The sequence below is a fragment of the Pempheris klunzingeri genome, chromosome 8, assembly GCF_042242105.1.
Source record: "Pempheris klunzingeri isolate RE-2024b chromosome 8, fPemKlu1.hap1, whole genome shotgun sequence".
Classification (NCBI taxonomy): Eukaryota; Metazoa; Chordata; class Actinopteri; order Acropomatiformes; family Pempheridae; genus Pempheris; species Pempheris klunzingeri.
The window spans coordinates 26,314,096-26,341,265 of record NC_092019.1 but is presented as its reverse complement, the minus strand read 5'-3'; the positions used below and the strand labels follow the sequence as shown (position 1 = coordinate 26,341,265).

At 42.8% G+C, this 27,170-nt stretch overlaps 1 protein-coding gene across 1 annotated transcript; it reads right to left on the bottom strand.

The window, feature by feature from the left end:
• Positions 1-6,253: 6,253 nt before the first annotated feature.
• On the bottom strand, positions 6,254-27,170 carry LOC139204895 (blood vessel epicardial substance-like). The gene is made up of 10 exons (XM_070834919.1): positions 26,634-27,170; positions 25,207-25,315; positions 22,731-23,006; positions 18,326-18,566; positions 17,283-17,407; positions 16,424-16,611; positions 12,108-12,216; positions 11,732-11,899; positions 11,413-11,554; positions 6,254-7,286 (listed from the first exon to the last, which is right to left on the bottom strand). Exons 1-10 carry the CDS (start codon positions 27,131-27,133, stop codon positions 7,171-7,173), a joined length of 1,974 nt encoding a protein of 657 aa, XP_070691020.1. The 5' UTR covers positions 27,134-27,170; the 3' UTR covers positions 6,254-7,170.

Here is a 27,170-nt window from a genome sequence, read left to right as displayed (position 1 = left end):
CATCTGTTTTGGAGGCACTGGAAATTCATTTTGCTTTATTACAGAAACAGTAGCCCCACAATAAACCAGAAATGTACTACATTTGCTTGCTACCTGTAGAGTCATTTTCAGACTTCAAATCCGCTCCTTTTGGGACCGTGTCTGGACCACATCCCACTGCTGTCCTTTAAGATCCTGCTCGATCTGATTAGATGGTCAGCAACAGGTTCAGTAGGCTATTCTTTACACTCTTTCATGCTCTACATGTTAATGTGACCGGGAAAGTCTTTTTAGAGGTTCTATATGTGAGATTCAGAGCCACTAGATGTTGCTATATAGCATCAGCCACTCAGTTCAAAACAATGGCTGTGTCTCTTGTCTATCCCTATGTATCTGCTGTTTAATGCTACATTAATGTTGTGTAGGAAACCATTAAGTCTGTCATAGAGTTCCTCCACATGTGGATGATACTTCATTGCAACATAAAGCTGTCTGGTTGTCTTGCTGTCTGCCACACATTGTCTCGTTCTCTGCCACTTCGGCCTGTTAGCTCGTGTCCAGTGAAAGAGAAAACTGTTAACACCAAGCAGTGAACTAGTACAGAGGCCACCTCTCTGCTCTGTGCTGCACCTCAGCCTCCCCAGCACTGCACTTTTATCACAGGCCAGATAAATGCAACAATGGTCAGCTCTGACTAGACACAACACACACTCAGCAGGGAAAATCAAGAAGTCAAGATGCACAACAAACAACCAACACAACACCAAAATGCAGCAACTATATTAGTGACAATAGGAATATGACTAATGATTAGCAATATAGTAACAGTGAATAACATGACAATAGTTAATATCTGAATAATAATAACAGGACTAATATCAGTAAAAAGTGTCTCTGCCTGACGATCTGCAGCAGTGATTCATGAAGCCAGAGAACCACAGCAGGAGAACCAGGACCAGGATCCACAGGAACCAGAGAACCACAGCAGGAGAACCAGGACCAGGATCCACAGGAACCAGAGAACCACAGCAGGAGAACCAGGACCAGGATCCACAGAAACCAGAGAACCACAGCAGGAGAACCAGGACCAGGATCCACAGGAACCAGAGAGATGAGAAAAGCACAGAAAGGCTCCGGGGAAAATCCCAAGTTAGTAACAGACATTAAAGAGACATGAAGCATCAGGATGGAGAGGAAGAGGAGGAGAGAGGAGCCCAGTGCATCATGGGAGTCCCCCAGCAGTCTAAGCCTATAGCAGCATAACTAGGGGCTGGTCCAAGGCCTGAGCAGCCCTAAACTATAGGCTTTATCACTAAAGAAGGTTTTTAGTCTACTCTTAAATGTAGAGAGGGTGTCTGCCCCCCCGAACCCAAACTGGAAGAGGAGGGGAGAGGAGCCTGATAGCTGAAAGCTCTGGCTCCATCACTACTTTAGAGGACTTTAGGAATACCTGCACTTTCTTAACAACCGCCCTTTTTGAGGTGGAACGTTTTAATAACACTTGATGTCAGACACTGTTGTCATGTGTGCATTGGTACTCTGATTGCCACTAATGCCTGAACTAAACATACTAATGACTCACTAATGACTTTTAGCGGTTAATGTCATGCATTTGCATTTGACCTGCTTTACCATGTCGTGTTCCACGTCACATCACCCAGATAGGAGCCTAGAGAAGGGACATAATCACTAGACCTTGATGTGAAAACAACATTGTCAGTGTCACGATGCAACACCTGATCCTGCAATTTATCCAGCAAATCCAGCATGAGTCCTGTATGACTAACCCACACTGAGTTTAGAAGAGGCTTATTAGAACTTCAAATACACACTTTGTCAATGATCATTATCTTTTCAATCACTTTTGGAAGCGTAAGTGAGCCCCATAAACCCAAGAGCTGTCTGTCTATGGAATCAGATTTGTTTCAAAAGTTTCAAGCAAAACATATTAAAAGTCAATCAAAATAAATGGATTTGAGAGAGAAAAAAATGAACTCAAGCAAAAAATTATAACCTTCAAAATAAAAAATGTCTCTTGAAAACAAATAACTGTCTTTTATTTTGTTCAAGGATGTAGTTGTGCTCTCGCCCTCTCTCTCTTTTGGTTACGCTTCTGGCTTTTTCGTTCGCGCTGCCAGATTCTTTGTTTGAGTTTTGGCACAAACCTATCGCGTGGCCGGGCTCTTTCAAGGGCGCGTTCCTATTGGCTGTTGAGTTTTTGAGCGACACGGCTGTGACCCGGAGGTTGTTACCCGTTTGCTTGAATTGACTCCTGGGGATCTATATAGTTTTATAGTCTATATAGAAACTTTTGAAACATATCTGATTCCATATCTGTCCCAATTGCCATGTGTGCAGTCATCAGTCTGCTTCAAGTCTTGCACACTTGCTGCAAAACATGAGTTTGTTGTGACACCTGTAGGGCAGGACAGGGTGGACCCTGAACGGACCTTTTGGCGGGAGCTGAAACAAATGGGCTGCAAGGTTTGATTTTGTTAACGATGCCCACTCACATGTTCTCCCTGCGCTTGCGTGGGCTTTCTCTGGTACTCCGGCTTCCTCCCACAGTCCACAGACATGCAGGTTAACTGGTGACTGTAAACTGTCCGTAGGTGTGAGTGTGGATGGTTGTCTGTCTCTGTGTGTTGGCCCTGCGATTAAGTGGTGACCTGTCCAGGGTGACCCCGCTTCTCACCCAAAGTCATCTTAATTGGCTCCAGCCCCATGAACCTTAAGGATAAGTGGTATAGATGATTCAAAATAGTGCTTTGAATACCTTTTGTTGTTCAGGCCTACAGCTAACACAGATTGTAACTAGATAGTGAATGAGAGACCAAATCAAATATTAATATTAGTTGTGTTGAGCTATTTAAATTGCAAAGGGGGTTGAATAATTTTGACTGCAACTGTAGTAACACGCACAGTGGGAGTATTCAGTTTTCTATCCCTCTATTATGATCCCATATCTAATAACATTGGAGTTGAAGGTCAGTTGAAGAAGTTAATGTGTGTCTGTTTTATAATGCCGTCCATTTGTTGTTTGTTCTTTTTGTTCCCATGAATCACAAAATAACTTGGTATGAGTTCACTGTGTAAAACTAACATTTACTTAAGGTGGAGATGGATAAACCCAATGCTTATGTACACAAGGAGAATTACTCATCCATCATTGTATCACGGATGGACGGGTGCCTTCTCATTATAACTGCACAAAACATTTTCAGCTTGCTCAAAGGAGGTGGTGTCATGATGAAAGGAATTCAACCAGGAGAGACTTTTTTTCACTACGAGATCAGAAGTATGAAAGATTGGGTCAGGATGGGTGTGTGAGTGGGGGAATGAGTGTTAAAGTGCTTTGAGTGGTTGAAAAGACTTGAAAGGCACTTTACAAATGCAGTTCAAACTTCAGACAATAAAGCAAGCTACATCTACATTTTCCTTACAAACTACCGTTAGGTGGCCAAATGCCTGGCACTGCCTCTGTAGGGTAATCTCTCAGCCTTTCCGTACTCAGGAAAACACAAAAAACCTAGCGTAACATTTCCAGGAAGCTCCTCTTTATAAACCAGCACAGCTTTCTCTCCTTTCTCCACAATGGTTCTTCTCCATGTGAGTTAATCTTAATTAATTCATTCATTTACTTAATTAATGTAATCAGTCTTCCTCCATTTGAAATTACTTTTAACTCCTCCACTGTTTGTGAAACCAAAAAATTATCCACTGTCTCCCTTTGATCGCAGCAACATCACAGTTTCCACTTGAATGCTTTCTTAGTCAAATCATACACATTTTAAACATGTTAAAATGGTGATGAAGGTGCAAAAGAAAAAGAACTTGTATGTGTTTGGACTTATACAAGACTGCCTATCATTTCATGCTGTAAACAGTTTCATACTTTTTAGGATTTTTTCACATTGAAGTTATTCTGTAAACTCTGGGTCACAAGCAGCAGCTACAACAAGCAAACCTCCTCTGATGACATACAATCCAGCAATCGAAATTCAGGAAGCCAATAAGATCACATCGTCATTTTATTTCTTATCTGCTGAGTTGAAACTCATGAACTCATGAACAAATGATCACACAATCAGGCTCCTCAGCTACTCAGTGACCTTGTGGTTCCATTTAGAGTTTCAGGCTCAGTAACAAGTGAGCATCCAGCTGGAGTTGTGAGGTACTCTTATGTAAATCTTCATTTGGACAAAGAGTCTTTTCTTTGCAGGGATCAACATACAGAATACCAGCAGAACTCAAACTCGCTCCTGACTGGGATCATTTTAAACTCAAACTGAAACAGTCATGAAGTCATTACTGACTTGGTTCTTCTTGTTGTTTTATGGTGTTTTAATGTGTTCCATTAATGTGATCTCTTATTGTTCTGTATGGATCCTTCAGAGAGCCCTTCTATCATGTCATGGTTTCACGTAGAACCCTCTCTGGCAGTTCTATCCAAATCTTTTCCACCCACAGAGTTCTACTGAGAACCCTGCTATATTCCAAGGGTTTCATCTAGAGCCCTCTTGTCTTCTGAGGGTTCTGTGAAGAACCATATATTATCCCCATCAGTATCTGATAATGTAGTCCAACATTCAGCTCTCATCAGAATCAGAATTCCGTTTATTTGCCATGGAAGTTTAAATAGACAAAGAGCTGTCTTATATAATATCTGATGCTGCTCATGTGGGGATTCTTGAATCTTTAATTTTGAATTCCTGAATCGTTGGGTCTCTCTCTAATTAAAGAGTTTGGTCTAGACCTGCTCTTTATGGAAAGCGTCTTGAGATAACTCTGAATTGGCGCTATATAAATAAAGATTGATTGATTAATTGATTGCTTGATTGGTTGGTTGGTTGATCGATTGATTGAGTTTGTTCTGGTATGTTTAGTGCATAACGAATATAGAAGGAGACACTCAGAATGTAAAAAGGTATGTAACTGCAGAGTCTACCAACATAAATGGAAGAAGCTACAAACAATAAGAAGTGAGTACAATGAGGGGAATGTGTACAAATATGTTGCATATCCAACCTATTAAAATGTATCATCATGTCTTTACAATGACAATTTGTTAAAAGAGCTACACACACAAATGATACTGATTCTGGTAATAAAACACTAAAGATCTAAAAAAGTTAACTCATCAGCTAACTGTGCTACTAAACACAGCTGTGCTTAACTCATTGGAATGTTCAATGAAAAGAGACCCAGCAGTTGAACAAAACGTTCCTCATCATGCAGCGCTCAGGCCATGTCAAGAGAATGAACTTCATGATTAAAAAGAAGTTGACCAAAAAATGAGACTGCTTTTGACTGACAAGTAAATGTGTATGTGAAAAAGACTAACTGAAAACCATCCAAAACCAAAACCATCAGAACAGCTCATTCATCTGTTTAAGTGGGTGACTTTGTACTAATCAAATGTCACAGCTGCGAAGGGAGAACGGAATAGATCCATGCAGTCCCCCAAGGGCTGACGAGAAGGCGGCGAACCACAGCCAGGTGGTTCCTCGTTCTATTACTGACCAGAATTTGTCTGCTGCTTAAATACCACTACTTTGTTTGGAGGTCTCAGACACAGCCTGTTCATTCAGTGCTGGTCAGTCCCTGCACTGCTCTATCTAACACAGCATCATCCACGAGTCTGTCCTACTTTATTATCCTGCTCTGTTGTTTTATGCAGCTTTCAATTATCAGAGTTAGCAATCTGTCTGATTTCATCACCATCCATCATGCTAAAGACTTCACTGCAAAAACACATTATATAAATAATTTATAATGAATAAATAAAATGAGAAGTGTAACTTATTGCTTGGTACAATTGCTCCTTACTTACTTTTCAAATAATAAAAGAGGCATCCACCAAAGAGGTGAGATAATTGTAAAGTCACAAAGTAAATCCATTTGACATATTATTGTCATAATAATGTCATAATAATCTGTAAGAGGAATCTTCCATATGTGTTGTTGCCTGCAGATACTGACAAATGTCTCTGAACAAACTGATGTCTGTCACCCCTTTGGTAGCATGCTTTCAGACACAAGTCCTTAAGACATACGTAAGACATAAGTGACTCATTTAAGACTCACTGGATCTGTGGGTCGATGGTTAAGAAGCGACAACTAAACGGTTTTTACTGTAATGAACCAAGCATGCATAATACATTATGGTCACTCGGGGACACTCAACACCCATCCTTTAACACCACAGCGTCTGACAACCCTGACACTGATGATTCACTTCTAATCTGGAAAGCAAACAACAGAGTGAGATGAGTAATATTGTGTGTATTTAATGGGCTACAGCAGTGAAATCCCAATAATAACTGAATCCAAAGATTTAATACTCATCAACAGCTTGTGAGTGGAACAGGAACATTTGTGTCTGTGTACAAACAAATACATAAAAAAACATATTACCTGATCTTTTAGAATCACAAAAAGAGAAGACACTGTTCAGTTTTCCAGAATCATATGAATGAATTTATATCAACATTTTTGATATTGATATTTGATAACTTAGCTGCACTAATAACAATAGATTGAATAACTAAATGTTGCCCAACCCTAGCCCGAAACTACAGTTCTGCTCAGGCCTCTGTACTTTCTAGTATCATCTAGTTCAATGGTTTGGTGTTCCTGCCTCCAACTTTCCTCTTTTGGTTCAGTCATTCCCATCAGCACTGTTTCCAGCAGGCAGCTGGTTTCACTGAAGACGCTCTGAAAGCTCAAAAGGGAGTCAGAGAGGTGGACACAGCAGAGCGTTTCACAGGACCACATATTGTTCTGAGGAGTTGGTGGAGACAAAGACGGAGCTAAAAGAGGGTGAGCAACACAAACACAATCACATTTCACCATTCTAATGTTCGGTCTGTTGGAGGGGCAGTTGTTATGTGATAATTTGTCAATTCTGTGTTTCACAGCCTGTTCTGCTGCCAAAGAAATCAATGAATGTTTTAAAAAATCTGTTAATAATACATCAACCAATGTTGTTTTTTATTGCTAGTTTTGAATGGTTTGACATATGTGGGGACATGTTACAGTGTACATCCTCGCGGCCAGTGCACTCTCTAGTGGACAAACTTTGTATATAGGCACATATCCATGTACCTGCTTCGATTAGGTTCTAGTTGTTAGGTTGCTAAACACACTCATACACCATGCATTTGATCGTGTGTATGCTTTCCCTCCTGGCTACACCTCCTGAGTCGAAGTGCTGGATAGATGATGGGACTCTTCAAAAACATCATCCTCCATGCCCTCTTCTATGGGCTTCATCTTTGCAGAGGTCTTGGTGCCAGGTGATTTTTCTGAAAATAAAAACAAAACAATTGAATAAATTATTTTTAGAATATATAATCTATTGTCATTTTCTTTTACTGGGAAGAAAGCACAGGCCACACAGCAAACAGCTGAGACCAGAGGAGGGGATGGATGTTAATACCAAAGCCCCAGGCCCTGGCACAGGATGAGTGGATGAACTGATATTGTGAAAGCAGAAGTCGGTGAATCCTGTAAGAAGACAAACAGAGCTGCTCTTCCAGACTGAAAGCATTGTGAAGAGCAACACTCCACTTGGGCGTGTTTAGTCTGTGTTCATGCTCCATATGACTCAAATGTTTTATTTAATCTTTGTTTAGTCAGACAGTCTTATTGACATTAGGATCTCTTTTCCAAGAGAGACCAGAGAACACACAGCACAAGATACACAATTACACAATAGCAACAATTAAAGAGGCTTAGACATGAAACACTTAGAAGAATCAACAAAGACATCAGTTGGTGACTGACAGTTTGAGGGCATAATACCTGAAAGCAGTTCTGCCAATGGGAGTGTTGGGCAAAGTGATCATCGAGTACTCTTTGCCGAATCTTAGCATTTCATTTTAAATGCTGTCTAGACTACAAGCTCTTCTTGGCCAGAGAGATTTCATCTTTTCCAAGTCAGTTTCCAAGTTAATGGCCTCCTCAGTGTCCTCAAGTTTCATGTTGGTTTCATTTGGCTTTTTGTGTCTAGTTTTGCATTGCATTTGTATAAAAGGTCAGTGTGTCTAATGCATACGGCTGGTTGTTGGTGATGTTTTTTCATTTGTCTCTTCTGATGGTCTTAAATTCTTGATCAAACCACTTTCCCGCATTTTGACTTTTAACCCTTTGAACGCTGTCATTTAAATGGTCGTTTGTGTCCACTTGGTGTTTTTGCTTATTGTGACGTCATCTCTTGGAGGATCTTCAGATGCTTCATGTCCCTAAAATCTGTCCAACCTCAGCTAAAAGGTTCCAGAGGTCAATAAACCAGAATTATTGATAGTGGTATTGAAATTAGCCCATATGTAAAAATTGGACATGTTTTTTTCATCAACTTTGATCAAATAAAGACACAACACATGCTGATCCAGAACAACAGTGAATGTAGAAACATTTAATATCTGTTAACCCTCCAGAAGTGATTTGAACTGTTTCCATGTTTTGAGCAAGTGCCTACATTGGTATTTCTGTTTATTGTCCTCATTGCGGCCTCCATAGACTTCCACTACACACTAACACACTGACTAACTAGCACACACACACACTATAGACCTGCACTAACTTTTTTACACTACACACTGAGGATCTGGAGCTCAGAGGTCAGCGGATCACTTTGAAAATGGCTCTGGTCCTTGAAAGACTGTAATTGACTTTGTGACGACTCCCGCTCCTCCTGCTTGTGTCTCACTCTTCTGTTTTGCCGTCTCTGGGAGCTGTTGGAGGGTGGAGCTGGGAGTGTCCCCTTGTTTCCTACCCATCTGGGTGTGGCCTCCAGAAAGGATAAAGGCCCACCTTTCTAGGAGTTCACTCTCTCTCAGCAAGGCCAGCATCAACCAGCACAGCCGCTGATATCCAACATCCACTACACACATTTCCACCCATCCACACACTGCTGACACACCTGATGCCTCTGTCTTCCTCGCTCCACCTCTTTATCATTATGTTGAACAATTTATGTTAAATAAATCTTATTGTTGACAGCCTTAGCTGTGTGTTGCTTCCCTTCTTGTTATCACCCCTGAGCCAGATGGTAACAGGTCATATATTTGTACGTCATTCATCAGATCAGGTGAGTTTAAGGCCGTGAGGGCCAAGGCCTCCACCTTTTCCTTCTCTCTCTCCCCCTACCTCTGCATAATCTGGCCAGATTAATGCCATCTTTTTTTTTATCATGTATTCTTTACATAGAAGTGTATCCAGCATGTTTTGGATGTTAGTGCAATCTGTGATTGCATAATCAATGACACTATTTCACAACACAGAGCAGTGGGTAAACCTGCCCAGGGAGTCTCCCTTTCTCCTGGTGGGGTCATTTGATCTGGTGTGGATATGTATATGAGGATATGTTCAACACCTACAAACCCTCCACTGGACAGTTGATCCACAGAGTGGTCGGGCTCCAGAGTTTCACAGATTTCCTTCCTCAGGTCTGACATGTCATATTTATGTACTTCCCGTTGGAGTCGCAGAGAAACCAGACTTATGTGTGTGTGGTTACTGTATGTTGAGCTTGCTGTCAGGGTGGCTTTCAGCAGAGGTGTGTGTGTGGTTGTTTCTGAGGGCTGTCTTGACGGATCAGGTTTCCGGGTCTCTGTAAAGATGTGGATCAGGTCTCTGTAAAGATATGGATCAGGTCTCTGTAAAGATGTGCATCAGGTCTCTGTGAAGAGGTGGATCAGGTCTCTGTAAAGATGTGGATCAGGTCTCTGTAAAGATGTGGATCAGGTCTCTGTGAAGATGTGCATCAGGTTTCATTGAATAGGTGCATCAGGTCTCTGTAAAGAGGTGCATCAGGTCTTTGTGAAGAGGTGCATCAGGTCTCTGTGAAGAGGTGTGTCAGGTCTCTGTAAAGAGGTGCATCAGGTCTCTGTGAAGAGGTGGATCAGGTCTGTGTGAAGAGGTGGATCAGGTCTTTGTGAAGAGGTGCATCAGGTTTCTGTAATGATGTAGATAACGTCTCTGTAAAGATGGGGATCAGGTCTCTGTGAAGAGGTGGATCAGGTCTCTGTGAAGAGGTGGATCAGGTCTCTGTAAAGATGTGGATCAAGTCTCTGTAAAGATGTGCATCAGGTCTCTGTGAAGAGGCGGATCAGGTTTCTGTAATGATGTAGATAACGTCTCTGTGAAGAGGTGGATCAGGTCTCTGTAAAGATGTGGATCAAGTCTCTGTAAAGATGTGCATCAGGTCTCTGTGAAGAGGTGGATCAGGTCTCTGTAAAGATGTGTATCAGGTCTCTGTGAAGAGGTGGATCAGGTCTCGGTGAAGATGTGGATCAGGTCTCTGTGAAGAGGTGGATCAGGTCTCTGTGAAGATGTGGGCACAAGCACTCTCTTATTTCCGTTGCCTGGCCAAGCTGAGAGTCATTTTTCATTTTCCAGTGCCTCCAATGCGTGTTGCGGACATGGGTAATACATGTTTTCAGCAATAGAGATGAAAATCTGAAGGAGCCACCTGCCAAAACATTTCCTGAAACTGTAACCTCAAGACACCTTTACAACAAGAAATGATGAATCCCTACGGTAGGAGAGGATGAGTGGTAGGAGCACATCTTCAAGATGCTGGAAAGGCCAATCAGTGTTTTACTTTATTTTCAATATCTGGAAGTTTCAGTGAAAGGGTATGTAGCCATATGGCACCACCATGCAGGACAGGACAGCATAGAACTTTTACATTTGTTTCAGCCAGGGGTCCAAGGAGCCTGTCTCTAATAGAAGTTTGTTCCAAAAAAAGGCCTCTCTGCTGTCAAAGCATGGTTTTACTCTGTGGGTATTTATTTCTTACATTTGTTTAATTGGGGCAGCATGGTGGTGCAATGGTTAGCACTGGTGCATGTTCTCCCTGTGCTTGCATGGGTTCTCTCCAGGTTCTACAGCTTCACAGACATGCAGGTTAACTGGTGATTCTAAATTAGTCATAGGTGTGAGTGAGTGGTTGTTTGTCTCTGTGTGTCGGCCCTGTGATTGACTGGTGACCAGTCCTGGGCGCCTCTCGCCCCCGTCAGCTGTGATTGGTTCCAGCCCCCCCCGCAACCTTTAAGAATAAGCGGTATAGATAATGGGTGGATGGATGGGTTAGTGTAATTGGTTAATTATTGTGGGAGCACTGTAAATATTCATGTTTTTATGGGTGAATACATTGAAACTTTGAACCTTTGAGGTAATGGGCCACATTTTTGGCACATGACAAGAAAAAACGAATGATGCTCTAACCACTGTGAACTTATACACCTAAAAACTGTAATAGCTTATTATAAACATATTTGATAACTCTGAGGTTAAGACTTATTTTAAGGAAATCAACAAATGGAATAATCTCCTGTAAACTGGCCCCCTGCTGTAAAGGCACTTTTTGATTGTAGTAACCTGGAAACACATTCAAACATGTTGTTGCATGATATTGTGACTTACGGAGAGATGAGCCAGCAGATCCTCCTCGTAGGATCTGGTTAAGGACATCATCAGTGTCGCTGGTGCTCGCCATACTGTTCCTCATCTGCATCATAGACAGTTGAGAGCACAGGCTGGGCTGACGGTCCATCTTCTTCACCGCCTGAGTATCCACCACCAACATGATTATCATCACACCATTGGTACAATAAGCATCGTTGTATTCTTCATACAGTATGATGTTGACGTGTTAATACTTAGTTAATAGTTAACTGACGTGCTATACCTTATGTTTGTGCTACTACTTTTCATTATGATCTGACAGCAGAGCTGGACCCACCTTGTCGCTGAGTGTGGGGTCATTCAGAGAGTACAGTTTGTTGGTGATGTCTTTGCCAATGAGGTACCTGAACACCTCATTGAGGAAAGTATCTGACTCCAGGAAGTAGGTTAGCCTCTCTCGAGACCAACACAGGAACTTGCAGTTCTCCTCTGCCATGATGGTCACCTATGTCAATCAAACAAAATGACTTTTAAGAAATTAGGTTCCTACGATCTATCAATGAAAAAGTCCCATTATTCATGTCACCACTGCAGTCAATAAGTGGATATGACAAGTCAAGTCCTTGTTTATTTTTCTATTTATCTAACCTTATTGTTTTTTATGCTTGGGGAAATTAAGCAATGCTGGCACAAATGGGGTTTGTTCATATTACCTGGAACTTTTCTCCTCTGTGCAGCTCAGTGGACCTGAACTCTGGAGAGTCAATGAATGAATTGGTATAGATGTTGTGGAGGAAATGGCCGCGGTATGACACCTTCATCCTGTCATGCAGAAAATTCAGTCAGAAGTTTAATTCATAGGACAAACCAAGCAACAGTGACTCATGTGATTGTAACCAAAGAGTTACTGAAGAATCACAGTAATGAATTTACTACTGTAGGAAATCACAGTAATGACTTATTTACTGTGATTAGAGAGTACAAGAAAGTACTATATTTTTTAATAATATGGTAATTTAGATTATCCAATTGTGTGACTTGACTCTATTGGGAGGTAATACGTAAAATACTGCATTTGATCTAGATTTAGCTGCGTTGATAATTAACAGTTAATCCCGAGCATTCTTGGTAAACTGCTTTAACTGCATAAGCTTTGCCATTAATGGTGTATATTGCACATATGTCAATTTAGCTATTATTTCAATTACCGTATATTAACAAATCATTTGCACGATCTGGATATTTAGAAAAAAAATGGTCAAAGTTTATTTCACCTCTTAAAACCCAGCTGCCCAACAGTGACCACGGTTAAGGTTAGGGTTCAGACACCAGCGACAGAGGTCTGGAGTGTTATACAGGTGTGGTAGATTAAAACAACATAGAAGTTATATGTGGGTGATTTGCTCACCTCTATTACATAGCCTGTCCTAGTTATTGTTATTTAAATATGACTATCACATATATGAATGGGTGTAGTTTAAACATCATATTGTGCTGTATATCCCCCACATAACAGTCAATATTCAAATAGTGGTCTTAAATAAGTCAGGTTAAAAAACACACATAGAGTGGGTTGGAATTACTTTAACCAACAACATTGATACATTTAGAAATAAAGACATGTCTCCAGGTGAAAACTTTTATTAACCTCAGTGGTCCCCTGCTGCTGAGGTTAATAAAGGTCACAGACACTATTTGAGAATACGGTCTTAGAAACAATATGTGCAATGTGACAAGTGACCATAGTCATTAAAACAATACAGAATGATTGTGCATTTACTTTTCTGACTACATGAATCAAAAAGTTAGCCAACAATGTCCTGAAGGATACAAGAAGCCACAGAAGCACTGAAGATCTCTGAACACTTCATGAACTGGCCAAAGACGTTATTCATCAGACATTAATGAACTGCTGTAAAAAATCCCTGATGATGTCATGGTAAACATAGTCGCCTGTAACATGATGTAACTTTAGGTCCTGCTACACAACATTACCAGGTTTTCCTTACTACCATTATAACACTCAGATGCAGCATCTGTTTTTTTTTTCACAGTGTCTAAACCAAAAGTACAGAAATAAACTATGCTGAGAGTTCTCTACTGTGTCCCACTGTCATTTTGTGGTCATGCCAGCTTCTCTGTTCTCTGGGTTGGGGTAAATGGTAAATGGTCTGTATTTGTATAGCGCCTTTCTAGTTATTTCAACTACTCAAAGCTCTTTACATCACATCCTCATTCACCCATTCACACATCATTCATACAGGAGGGATCTAATTTGGAGGAGACTATTCTTTCATACTCATTCACACACTGAAGCTGCTTCAGGAGCAGGTTGGGGTTCAGTGTCTTGCCCAAGGACACTTCATGTTGACCCATAGGAGCTGGGGATTCTGATTGAGGGACGACCCACTCTACCACTGAGCCACAGCTATTTTTTCATCTGCAGTTTCTTCCACCACTAGTATGTTTTACATGGCCACATTGTGCCAGCTAAGCTAATAGTGTATTGTTATGAACAAGCTCAAACCAAAGCTGTCTGTATCTAGTCTAAGTCAATGTTGTCTTAGTCTGTAATGTATCTCAAAACTACCCTTGTCAACTGAGCTACTGGCTCAGACTGGCAGCCCACCCTCCTGAACCAACCCCGTTCGTGCTAATGTCTGAGTGCATGGGGGAAAAGTAAAACCTGTGTTGTTATCTTCATAAGAATTGAAATAATAGTCCAAAATTATGTGAAAATACAGTTTTACAGGTATACTCTGTGAACACTGCCCCTTGTAACCAATGCCTCTTACTAACTCCAGTTCAAAAATTAGGTCACTCACTCAAGTACTGAAAAATATTTGAACTTTGACTAGATCAAAGATGGAAAATGGTGATGGACATGACAGTTAAAGAATCAGCTTATTGGAGAGAACTGACTGTAACCTCAGTGCATGTAAAAAAAAAGCTACTTTCAGGGCTTGATGTGTTCGTGTTTATCTGCAATAGAAAGAATGACAGTTTACTTTAGCTTATGAGTATGTTTTCTCTCCCCACCTCACGAATGTTTCCAACCACTAAAACTTCATGTGGGTCACCGATCTACCACAGGTCACAAAATATCCCCAAATCCCTGTCCTCCATACACTTAATCACGGTCATTTCTTTTGTACTGTGTTTGTCAGGGATCTGCTCTGCTCCTGATGGACTTAACAGTGATGGAATCACTATGGCCCTCAGAAGCAACGAGCCATAAAGGTTTTTTTTTAGCTAAGTCTCTTTAATTCAGCTGTGGTAAGGGTTGGATTTGTCTGTAAAGGGGAGAGCACTATTATGAAAATGAGTTTTAAGATAAGGTATAGAAGTTTATTATAAATTTTAAACTGTTATGGATGCATATGCTGGGTCTGAAATCCATAAAATATAACAATTTTGAAGTATGCAGTACATACTCATCTTTATAGTATGATGTTTTCACAGTTAGCATTTAGGTTTGTCTAAAGTTGTGATACTTAATTTTCTCTGATATTTAATTGTGCCATTTTCCTGTCCGGCTAGAATGACCTCCCCCAAACAGAGTAGTCATTTCCTGTACATGTCAGAGTAGCAGCTCTGTCTCAGCACTCGTTCATCGACACCTTCTTACTAGTGGGGAATTAAATTGTCTGCCACTGTTTTTGGACTTGGTTGTTTGTATTCAAAGTGCTTTAACTATTGTATTTTACATAAGACTAGTGATTATGTTCTTGACAAACACTGCCTTTCCAACTACAGAATGTCTCTAAAATTATTTGGCAGAAGAAATGGTTTCACATTTTTTGTGTTGATTTGATATTGCCACTGTCTTTGAGTGACAACTGGAAACCGTTGGACATTAATATAAAAAATGTCATTCAAAGACAAGACTGGAGCCTACTTAAAGACTCTGAATGTAGAGATTAGAGACTACAGCTGCTTGCTTATGCTTGTTACTATTGGAAAACTAAGAATAAATAGTTAAAACGTATTATTTGCTGTCTCTCTGCAGTTCTTGTTGAAGCAGTTATCACTATGATAAACTGTACATTCACAGTATGTCAAGAAGTTATAATACTGATACTGTACATTAAAAGCACAGTATTAAGGTTTCTATTTTACTACTAAAACAGTGTTACTGTCGCTAAAAACTGTAAAGCTGAAAGATACATAATAATTACTTTATTTCATTTTACAGTTACATTATTGTTACTGTAAAAATACAGTAAAAATACTGTAACTTATTTTACAGTAAGTTACTTTTTACAGTGTGTCTTACGTCAGTGAGTGGTTAGGTTACACTCAATTACACCCAAATTACACTCAGACATACTCAAAATATCCCAAATTCATTCTCAAAACTAGTTAAAGTTTTAAACTGACTTGCAGTTTCCCTCTAAAGTCCCTAAATAACTGTCAAGATATATCCATGATTTATACCACATATCTGTCAGGGTCACGGGGGGGCTGGAGCCAATCCCAGCTGACTGGTTGCCGGTCAATCACAGGGCCAACACGTGGACAGACCACCACACTCACACCTATGGGCACCAATTGAGCTGCATGTCTTTGGACATGCCCAGAGAAAACCCACGCAAGCCCGGGGAGAACATGTAAACCAGGTCTGGACCAAGGTCTAGGGGCTCTGAGACTGAGTGAATCAGGCCTTCATGGTGAAACTGCTGCAAAGAAGCCACTACTGAGGAAGAACAAGAAGAAGAAGAGAACTGCTTGGGCCCAGAAACACAAAGACTGGACATTAGACCAGTGGAAATCTGGACTTTGGTCTGATCAGTCCACATTTGAGATTTTCCACCCCCCCATGTCTTTTTGAGAAGCAGGGGGGCTTTGCTGGTGACACAGTTGGTGATTCATTCTAAATTCAAGGCACACTGAACCAGCACAGCTACCACAGCATTCTGCATCAACATGCCATCCCATCTGATTTGAACGTAGTGGGACCATCATTGTTTTCCAACATCACAGTGCAAAACAGAACAAAACAGAACAGTTGCAACAAAACCACACATACTTTCCTTTGAGGAGAATGCTGAGGCGTTCATCCACAGAGGTCTTGTCCTCAGCAGCGTAGGCCTGGCCTTTCTTCAGCGTCTGGACGGTGCAGAACTGTCCTGTGAGCCTCTGAAACAGAGCTTCCGGTACATGGAGCGGCTCAAACATCCGCTTGTAGACCGGCCGCAGCTCCCTGTCGATTTTAATCTGAAAGAGCAGAGCCACTGCATCAATTTATCTATCCAATGAAAGTCTATCTATGCTGCTGTGGTCTATGTGAGAACACATTCAAACAGTCGGTGAATAGGAGCAGTGACTGAGGAGTGCAGCTCTCCTGTCTCGTTATGAAAAGTCCTGGGGCCTCATTTCTAAAACAGTGCATAGGATCTACACTAAAACTGCATATTTGGACAAAGGTGTGTGGCACTGCAGCTGGTTTCCACACAAAAACTACATTTAAACCAATAAAAGTGGCACCAGGTCATATCTGCACAGGGTTAGGAGATTTCATGGTGATGGTGACACAGCTGTGATAAAACAATGACAGGAAGGTGATTTCAGCTTTGAGTTGGTTTCTGTCTTTTCCAATTGAAAGGCACTTCTGGAATATTTAAGGCTCTAGCACAAGCTTGAATGTACATAAGGGTTATAAATGAGGCCCCTGGTTTGAGTCTCTCAGCGCCCTGGTGGCCCCTCAGTTACACTAAATCCATTACCTGTTGATTTTATTCCATTATCATAAGTTCAACCCAAACCAGAAGGATGTTGTTTCCTGCGCGAGACAGCTTTGAAAAACTCAACACTGAGCTTGACATCTAAGCGACACCAACCACTTTACAAAGAGCGTGTGACTGAGGGACTGCTGATGTGGGACTCACTGGCCTGCGCTTGTATAGGAGGAAGAACAAGTGCATGAAGTTGACCACCAGAAATACCATGTTCCAAACCATCACATCCAGGTTGCACCTGTACATGGTTGCCCAGGCAATGAAGAGAGCACATCCTGTCAGGGTTAAAGACAGAGAACATAGTGAATTTAGGAGAATACGTGTCTACACACTGAATGATCACACTCGACTTAAAGTTGAATCCTCTCCTCTCCTTTGATATCCATCCATTAAGCGTTCACATGCAAACACCGGAAACAAGATGAAATTATAAATGAGATCTTTTAGAAGTGTAGAGAGGAAAAGAAGTGAGTATAACTGTGACTTCAGATGAAAATGAGTACGTTATTGAAAAATCATCAAGGTGTTTTACTTTTAAAAAATAAGGGTCTCAAAATGCAATAGAGTAAAAAACAAGTCAAACCAAGTTTGAGAAAAGTCTGTTCAAAGATTTCTGATTGTTATCAGACCAATGAAAACAAAATCATTCACTGATTTCTTTCTTTCTCTGTCTGCATAATTATGGCCCAATCTAGTCTCTGATGTACGTTACGTCACAAAGTAACCTACAGTCGTTCTGTCATTCCCTAGGTCTGTTTCTTCTTCTCTGTGAAACCCTCTGAACACTGTCTTGTGCAAGAGGGCAATATAAATAAACGAACTGTCAAAATTACAACCACATTACTCATAAATCCTGTTACTTCCTGTCTCCACTCTCCTTCCAAGCAGAGGATAAACATGTTGGAAGTTCTTTTTCCATCTGGCATTTTCTCTTTCCTTTATCTGAAATTGTCAGAGCCTTTTAAGGTCTACGCTCTGTGCAGGACAGCTTTTAAAAAATCCAAATCTTGCCAGTGACAATAAGCTGGTGGTAATAATTTACATGTACTTTGATACACAGGGCACTCTGGATTAAAGATTGGTTGAGGCTGTGATAAACCCTTGTGGTACTCTTCACTATTCCCTGCTATAGTTTTATTGGTACAGGAATTCCATGGGGGGGGGGGGGGGGGGGGGGGGCGCTGTGTACAGACCTGTCATCACGAGGAGGCGCAGCAGGATCATGTGCAGGCCCAGCGTGGTGGGGATGAGGAGGCCCAGCAGCAGGGACAGGTTCCCCAGATGGAAGAGGAGGTGGTGGGCCTGCTCCCATTCCTGGCACGAGGTGACATTGGCTTCCACAGCCAGGCCCCCTAGAGTGGCCGAGGGAAAGGGGGAGGGTGTGGTGAAGAGGAGGGAGGGCAGCCCTGGGGTAGAGGACATCCTGCAGCAGGGTCACCTTGAAGACGGGGGGGGGGAAAGTTGGAGAAAATGAGAGTGGATGATGAATTGTTCAGGGCACATAACTTCTGTTCTCAGTCCCTTTCCTCTGATCGGCTGCCTTATTCCTCCAGTACAGTGTGTTGGAAAGTGCAGTGAAACGAGGGCTTTGCAGAGCTGAGCAGCACTCTGACAGATGCTTCCCTCAACTGTCGACAGGTAGACAGGCAGACAGGCAGAGAGACAGACAGATAGACAGAGACTCCCTCCCTCCCTCCAGACTTCCTGCTCCCCCTCCCTTGTACTACACAATAAACATCCAATCTTTTCTGTGCACTTCCATCATTGTCTGGTTTGGATCACCCCCAACCCCCCGACAGGACAGGACCAGACTCAGTGGCTCAGAGGCAGAGTGGGTCGTCCATCAGTTGGAAGGTTGGCGGTTCGATCAGTGTGTCGAAGCTTCAGGGAACAGGCATAGCTTCATGTGTGAATGTGTGTGTCCTCGTGTACGAATGTTGTGTGAATGGGTGAATGTGGATGTTGTGTAAAAGCCATTTACCATTTACAACCGATAAAAGCAACCTGCCCCCCCTGCACTGCAGACCATCAGAGACTGGGCACAACCTGTACCACCTCTTTCCCTCTTGGGGGCGCTATAGATCACTGTATGCCATTTCATGTGATGCTGATTTTGGTTGGAGACATTCAAGTGGTTCGAATATTGTTGTGCAGGTTAGATGGTAAATGCCCTGCTTCCTTAAGGAATGTATGTGTGGCAGTCACTATGCTTCTGATGGCATGCTGCCATTTGCAGTACAAGGAAACATGCTTGAAGGGTTTAACCCATTGTCTTCAAGAGCACGGGGCTCGTTGGGTACATTTCAGGATCCACTTGCCAACAACTATCCCTTTTTACAAGAGCTCTGTTTGACCATATTTATTCATTTTGTTACGTCTCTATATTTTTGTATCTATACTTTTTATATTTTGCTGCTTTTAATTGTTTAATGCAAGTCCCTTTTCATTGTTTCTTTTTTGAGTGAATAAGGGTCTGATAAAATACTTTTAGTATTTCAACATGTCACATAATAACCATTTCTTCATTTCTCCATTTCTCTGTGTTCTCGTCCTCCCACGTCTTCCTTTCAATACTTTAGAAGAACAGGTTTTTGAAATCATCCATCAATCTTCTCCCAAGTCTGTCACATTAAATCACCATCTCAAAAGGCACGTATGAGGACCACATTTTGAACCGTCGGAGGAGCTGCTGTCAAACTTAGGAAGTTATAGTATATTCTTGTCATGAATTTCTACTGAAGTATACACAGATTTTCATTAGTGGTGATCTTACGTGCCGGTTGGAAACATTCCTTCCATTCTCTTGCGTCTTTCTTCCATTGCTTCCAGATTTGTCAAAATCTGTTTCCGAGGTCAAAGTTGAATGTTTTCCAGTTTTTTATCACAAACACTTAAACAATTCTCTCTCTTCCTTTCTCTTCACTCTGTAGTTCTTACTTAGCGTTGGTTTATAACATCTGTCCATGGAAGAGGAACTTTGGAGCACTTATTTATAGACATTTGTATATGTTTAGGGAATTCTATTTCAGGAAATCATCTTTTCCTTTTTTCCAATTCAAGTGTACTAAGAATTGCAAACGGTAGAGTTATATTGGAGAAATAAGCTAGAAGGAAAGTATTTTCTGGAGCTTCCTGGTCTGTAGGAATTATTTGGTCAATGAGGAACATTTGAGCAGTAGAACCTCATTTCCTACTTCATTTTTATGCACTTTGTTTTAAGATTATTTTTGGCTTTTACAGCTTTTAGACAGAGACCGTGGATAGAGAGGAAACGGGTGAGAGAGGGGAAAACATGCAGCAAAGGAACTGAACCCAGGCCGCTGGGGAGCAAGGGAGCCACCAGGGCACCGCATCTGTATGCACTTTTCACCTTATTAGTTTCTTGTCCTTTTTCATTTCATGTTCTACATCAATGTGTTTGGTGTGAGTGTGATGCTGCAGATACAGAAGCAGAGTACAGGACGGCTTAGAAAAGACTCAACTGACAAAGAGCAGCTCATGTCCAAATGTGGCAGAACATCCTGGGGTCCTCTCCCAGCAGACCCACACATTTCAACACATCTCCTGTCCAAGCATCAGGTTCTATCTGTTCATTCTGTTCCAACAGAAACTACAAACGTGAATGTACTCACAGAATAACACTCCAGTTTTGTTGAAGATGGATCATTTCCAAGTAAAGCACATATCACTGTTCCTCTGTCACACTGTGAGCTTTTCTCTCAGGCTCGTGCGCTCCAGCGCTGGGAGGCTCCAGGGTAAAAATAGATGTGTGGATACACGAGAAGGAATTTCTCACAGCCTCAACTTTCTAAGCGCTCCTGAAAGTAGAGGGAGGAAAACAGCTCGTTACTTACCGATTCAGCAGAGGACGGTGGGACACGAAGAGGCCGGACTGTTTCCTCTGGATGACTGGAGCCACTGCTGCTGAGAGCCTGGCCCCTCACATGGGGGGGGGGGTGCGTCGCACATTCCACATAGCTGACAGGGACAGACTAAAATGGGCAAGAAGGCGAGAACAGTGTGGTGCAGAGAGGTGGAGCACCGGCAGGGGGAGATGGACCACCGACAGGGGAGGGGGGGTGATGTCCTTCAAGTCTTCTTCTTTTTCCCGGTGAGGTGGAAGAAAGACTGGATGGCTCCCATCACATATTGTACTATTCTTCATCATATATTCCCTCCTTCTCAGCCTCAGAAGAACACTCCTGGAAACTAAAGAACTGGTAATAATAAGAGCAACAACAGCAATAATAACCACAATAATATTAATACCAACTATAATAAGAGGACGATGAATCTTTCTTTCTTTCTTTAAGCTTTATATTTCGAATGATTGTACTCCTGTTCCTACAGGCCTTTGGTGTAAGGGTTTGATGAATTTATTTCATTTTGACAAAACAATGTCAAGACCCACTTTCTAAGCCGTCTCCATGACAACTGAGCAAACTCCATCCTGAGATCAGATGGTGTTGAAGGCCTATTGTATACCTTTAGCTTTCCTCTGATGACACCCTGGGCCTGTACATGCTCCAGCCTGTGCTACGACATCATGTGGGTGTGGAAGTGACAATCCAAACACATCTACACAGTAAAATAAAGTGTCATTTATTTTTACAGGACAATCCACAATGAGCACAGCCACATTTACATTTGTACAGTGTTACATTGGCAGAGGGCATTGATCTAAGCTGTGAACACAACTAATTCCTATCGGATCAGACACCTGCAGACACCTGCTGGCTTCACTGTCTACATCCAAGGAAAAAAGGAAGTATGAATTAAGGCTTCTCTAAGAATACAGTTGTCATTTCCACACACACAGACACTCTGTCACACACAGACACGCAGTTCTATTCACTACTTTTCTGTGGACAGAGGTCAGGCTGCCCTGAAATCAAGCAGCTCTGTCTGACTGTGTCACATTTGAATGGATGATGGCAATTAGACAGAGGTGGAACAGTAGAGTGACAGCTGACTGTCCTCCTTCAATGTGGAGCTCAAACCACTGACAGATCAGCCAGTGCCACTATCACAGCATCAGTTGTTGTAATGGTTGTCTTCTCCTGGGCAGAGGAGGACATTTCAGTTAGTGCCCAGTGCTGCATGGTCACCTCTCAGTATGGACAGAAAATCCCTTTTGATGTTTCAAGTTTACAGAGAGACCAGCCAAAGAAAAGCCTGGGAAATGGAGGAAGAGACTACAGAGCAGTGGTGTAAACATTAATGACATTTCACTAAATCACAGGCAGGCTAAGGACAGTGCTCTCTGCACATACTGAATGTATTCAGAGTATTCAGATTGGGGTCGCTGGCCGATCAGTGAAGCTTGCTGACAGAGGTCACATGCTTTTTATTTAGTGATTCAAATCTTTCACACTGAGGGCTAAGGACACATTCTTTTAAGGACTCTGCTCCCCCGACCTGAATTATATGACCAGAGGATAACGCCCCTGACACCCAGAGAGCCTTCATGGTACAGATACTCCACACTGAGCCCAGATCCCTGACAGCCAGCACACTCAGCCAGGGTGTGTACATATGTGTGTATGTGCATGTGTGTGTGTGAATGCGTGTGTGTGTGTGTGTGTGTGCTTGTGTTCAGACAGTGCGTCCACCCTGTGTGGGTACTTGCAGAAAGCCATGTGTCTTGTCTAAATCGGTCGCTGGCATGGGACAGTAACTTGGTAAGCGGAGGTCGTAGCGGCGCCCTGATCGGCCCATAGTCTTGTCATTCAGGGAGTACAGCTTCTCTGCAATGTCATTACGCACAACCAGGGCAAAGATCTTGGCTATGTAGCGATGCTTAGCAAACAGCAGGTAGAGTTTCTTCCTCCTCCATGCTACGTATCGGCAGGGGTCATCAGCATGCAGCGTCACCTGTGGAGAATAAAACAGAAGAGAGAGACAATGCTGAAAGGAAACCAGGATACTTTCAGTTTGTTACAAATTGGGTTTAATCTTGTATCCAGGCCAGAAGTGCTGAGACCTGGGAACACATGGACAAACATGCTCCATGGTGTCATGGAGATTGATGGACTTAGAATCTGGGTTACAGTAATTGGATTTGTGGTGCACTAGAATGCGCCACGGTGGGGCTGAATGGTGGGGCTCAGGTGTTCCTTGGACCCTCCGTCAAGTGATGCCCTGAAGACAGCGCAGCATCATGAAGTCTCCTTGCACACGGGAAGAAGCTTCAGGATGACCACTGTGACCCAAGAGCTCCTTCACCACCTGACACTTCAGCGTACTGTACTATATATAGTTTACTAAGCAGGATTGGGGCTGGTTGGTACTTGAATGGGAGACTGCCTGGGAATACCAGGTGCTCGGGGTAGAGGTAGTGGGTCCGCATCAATCGAAGGATTGACCCCTAGCTGGAACCGCATGTGGAAGTGTCCTTGGGCAAGTCACTGAACCCCCGACATGTTCCTGAAGCAGCTTCAGTGTGTGAAAGAATCCTTCTGTATGAACGATGTAAAAGCGCTTTGAGTGGTCAATGACTCGAAACACGTACATGCGCTCTACAAGTACAGACCGATTATAACCCTCATCTCAGTGGAGAATGAACGTTAACAGCTTTACGTTTTTAATGTTAATAAAGTGCTTTCTGTTTAAGGAGCGTTTTTAAATGTAGCAGTAAGGGTCAAGTGATAGCAAAATATATCATGTTCCTTCACAAAGGTTTTATGTCATTTAACTTTTTTAACAGGTGATAAGAAATACTTGCATATAGGAAGGTCAAACCATGGCTGGTTAAACCATGATGACGTTTTAGAGTTTTACTTTTGTACCACAGGTAGTAAATAATGACGGTAAGCAACAATCAATCAATCTTTATTTAAACACACACAGACTTTATTATAGTGCTGACAGATCACAATGCAGATTCTACAACTTTCTCTACTGTGAAAGGGTTTTAAACTGATAATCTGCAGCTTTGACGAACATTTTCAAGTATAAATATGGAAAAACGTCCAAAGTGAAAAGATCCCAGTTTTTCTGAAGCATGGTGCAGTCCTCACACACTGAGATACACAACATAAACAACTAATACCACTACTTCACAAGATCAGTCAGTCCTTCAGTTCTACTGACTGGTTAACGTACAGGTGAAAGTCTGTTCCAGGTGGTGAGCATCTCTGGTCTGTAGGTTAACTAATAGAGTCAGGATAACAGGCTACAGTAACCATTACACCATTACTGCAGTTACTTTAGTGGGCTTATTAGGTGTCATTTTACCAGAGATAATGACTTGACTAATGTTTCACATCATCTGTTTCACATGCTACTTTCCGGCCCCACAAGCTGGTGATTACCATAACACTACATAGTGTTGAGCCTCTGAAGCTCCTCAAAACAAATGCTCTCTACGTCACTGGGCTCTGTAGGCCACATCTCACAAATCTACCTGTGAAGACAAACGGAAAACAGAGTGTATGTTTAGGGTTTAGGGAGTTCAGGCTAACCTAATATGACAGAGAGATAAACCGTTTAATAAATTAGTAGGATTTACCTGAGGCAAACGTCAGAAGTTGCAGAAGTTGTTCATTTCTCCACGATTTCAGATCAGACTCCTGCTCGAACATGTGCAGTCGTTTATTAGAGGCGTTTATTGTGGTGACACTGTAGTAGAACTGCAGCTACAGGCTACGTGGCCTCAGAGACAGCAGCAGAAGTGAGGCGGAAAACTGAGTGGACAGGGCCCACTCAGGTTTGTGGGAGCTGACCAGTCAGAGAAAACTGGGCTTTTTCTAGCAGGACCCTGAATACAAGTATGAACCTGACAATGAGCAGAATATGGGACCTTTAATAATTGACTTCTTTCTAATAAGTCATTTATTCAATCCACTCTCCTTATTAAGATTGTCATTTATAACAGTCTGCTATTAACATTTTCTAATCTCTCTGGAGCCATGAGGACATTTACATTCTGATCTGCTAACCCTAACCCATAAACCCCCCCCACCCCCCCCCCCACCCACCACCACCACCGCTTAGGAGCAGAGAAGCCTGACGTTGCTCCTGAGTTATGAAGGTATGAAATGGTTGTGGCACATACACACGAGTTGAGACAAACCTGGAACATCCCCTCTTCCGCTGGTCGAAGAGAGTCCCACTCAGGTGAATCCAGAAACTGGAAAGGGTAGATGTAATGCAGAAACTCTCCGTTCACTGTCACACGGACTCTGTCAGATGGATGGAAAGTTTAGATTAACTAATTAGGAACCCCCCCTGTGACCCTTAAGATTCAAGATTCAAGATGTTTATTTGTCATGTGCACAGTGAAAACAAGGGTAAGCAGTATAGATGACGGATGGATGGATATAACACACAGGGACAAGTCACCACTAACCAATTACCTTCCTACCTAACTAACAAACACACTAACTAACTAACTGACCAACTAAGTAACTAACACTCACACAGGACACAAAAACAGCAGCTGTTTAGCCACAGACTACAAAGCTTGACAGATTCTTTGCAGTTTAAAGTGTGATCAGCTGAGACCAGCCAGGAGCCAGCTGAGAGGAGACAAGGTCCTCAGCACACTCACACTTTACAGCACAGCATCATGTTCCTCCCACCACTTCACTGTCTTTGCTCTTTGGATACTGGACATGGAAGCAATGACGCACTGCAGTCTTTTTCGATCCTCACCACAAGCACACTTCCCTAAAGCCAGAGGCCAGCTCTCTCTGAATTTATCCCACGATTCACTGCACATCAAAAACTAAATCATCAGCGGAGGCCACATCTTATTTCTTTAGGATTTACTGGAGAGCTGCCCTGTGATCAGACCTCTGCATGCTGAGCTCCTGCAGTGATGGTCTGAAGAAACGTACCATCAGCAACAATGTCAGCTTCCATTCCTCCTCCTTCAGGCACAACAGGGTGACTCCCGCTGCCCACTTACTCACTTGATGACTGTGACCCACAGAGAAGTAGAAAGAGTCCCAGATGACCCCCTTGACTGTATGTTTAAAGGTTCTTGTGGCTCCTGTGCTTTCTCCATGTGGAAACATGCAGCTAAGAGACAAAGTGTGGCAATGCTTCCATCACTTCTCTCCCCACTAACTTAGACTCCTGCAGAACCACATCTATTGTAGTAAGTAGCATCAGAAGAGACTCCAGCGGGACGATGCCGAACAGGGTTACACAACTCAGGGGACACCAGAGCAGCAGACACCAGGCTTAAGTCAGACAGTCTCAGACAGCTGAGATCAGTGAGCTGTTTATGTGAGCGTGCTTCACAGCGCTGACTCAGAGCCACATTTCACTCCTCACATTCATTTAGCAGCTGTTGCATCGTGCTGAAAGTACACAGAGACACTAACCAAAGACTCAGACTGTCACACCTCAGTGTCTCATGCAACAACTCAGTCCTAAGCAACACCGCACAAGCACCTACAAGCTGCAACAGCCTGTCACTGATCAGCTGCTCTGCACCAGAGCTGAGGAGCTGACAGGCTCTGACACCAACACCGTGCTCGTGGAGTAAGTCACCTGCCCGACAGCAGCACCGACAGCTTGTCGATGGCGGTCTTTCCCTCCACGGCGAAGCAGTGCTCCTTGTCCAGGCTGTGGATGTCCCCGTCACTGCACGCCACGATCTTCGCGAAGTGTGTGAGCGACACGCCGAGCTTCTTAAACAGGCGGTTGTAAAGCTCCTGGAAGTCCCTCTGGAAGGACACGCTCCTCAGCTTGAAGGACACGTGCAGCACCTGTCCCAAACACACCCCGAAGAGCGCCAGACTCCACAGGACCGAGTCCGTGGTGCACGGCTGGGACCATGCCCAGAGCACGGAGCAGAAGAAGCCCAGCGAGAGGAGGGCGAACAGGTAGAGCAGTCCGTAGAAGCCGCTGCCGCCCATGAAGCCGAACAAGAGGAGGATGTTGGCCAGGTGGAACACGGAGCCCTCCGAGCCCTCCCTCCATGTCCCACACAGCGGCTGCACCGCCGGAGCCCCCGTCACGTTCACCGCGGCCTGGTCCGCTGGATCCATGTCCACACAGTGACGGAGAGCAGGAGAGCACTGCACA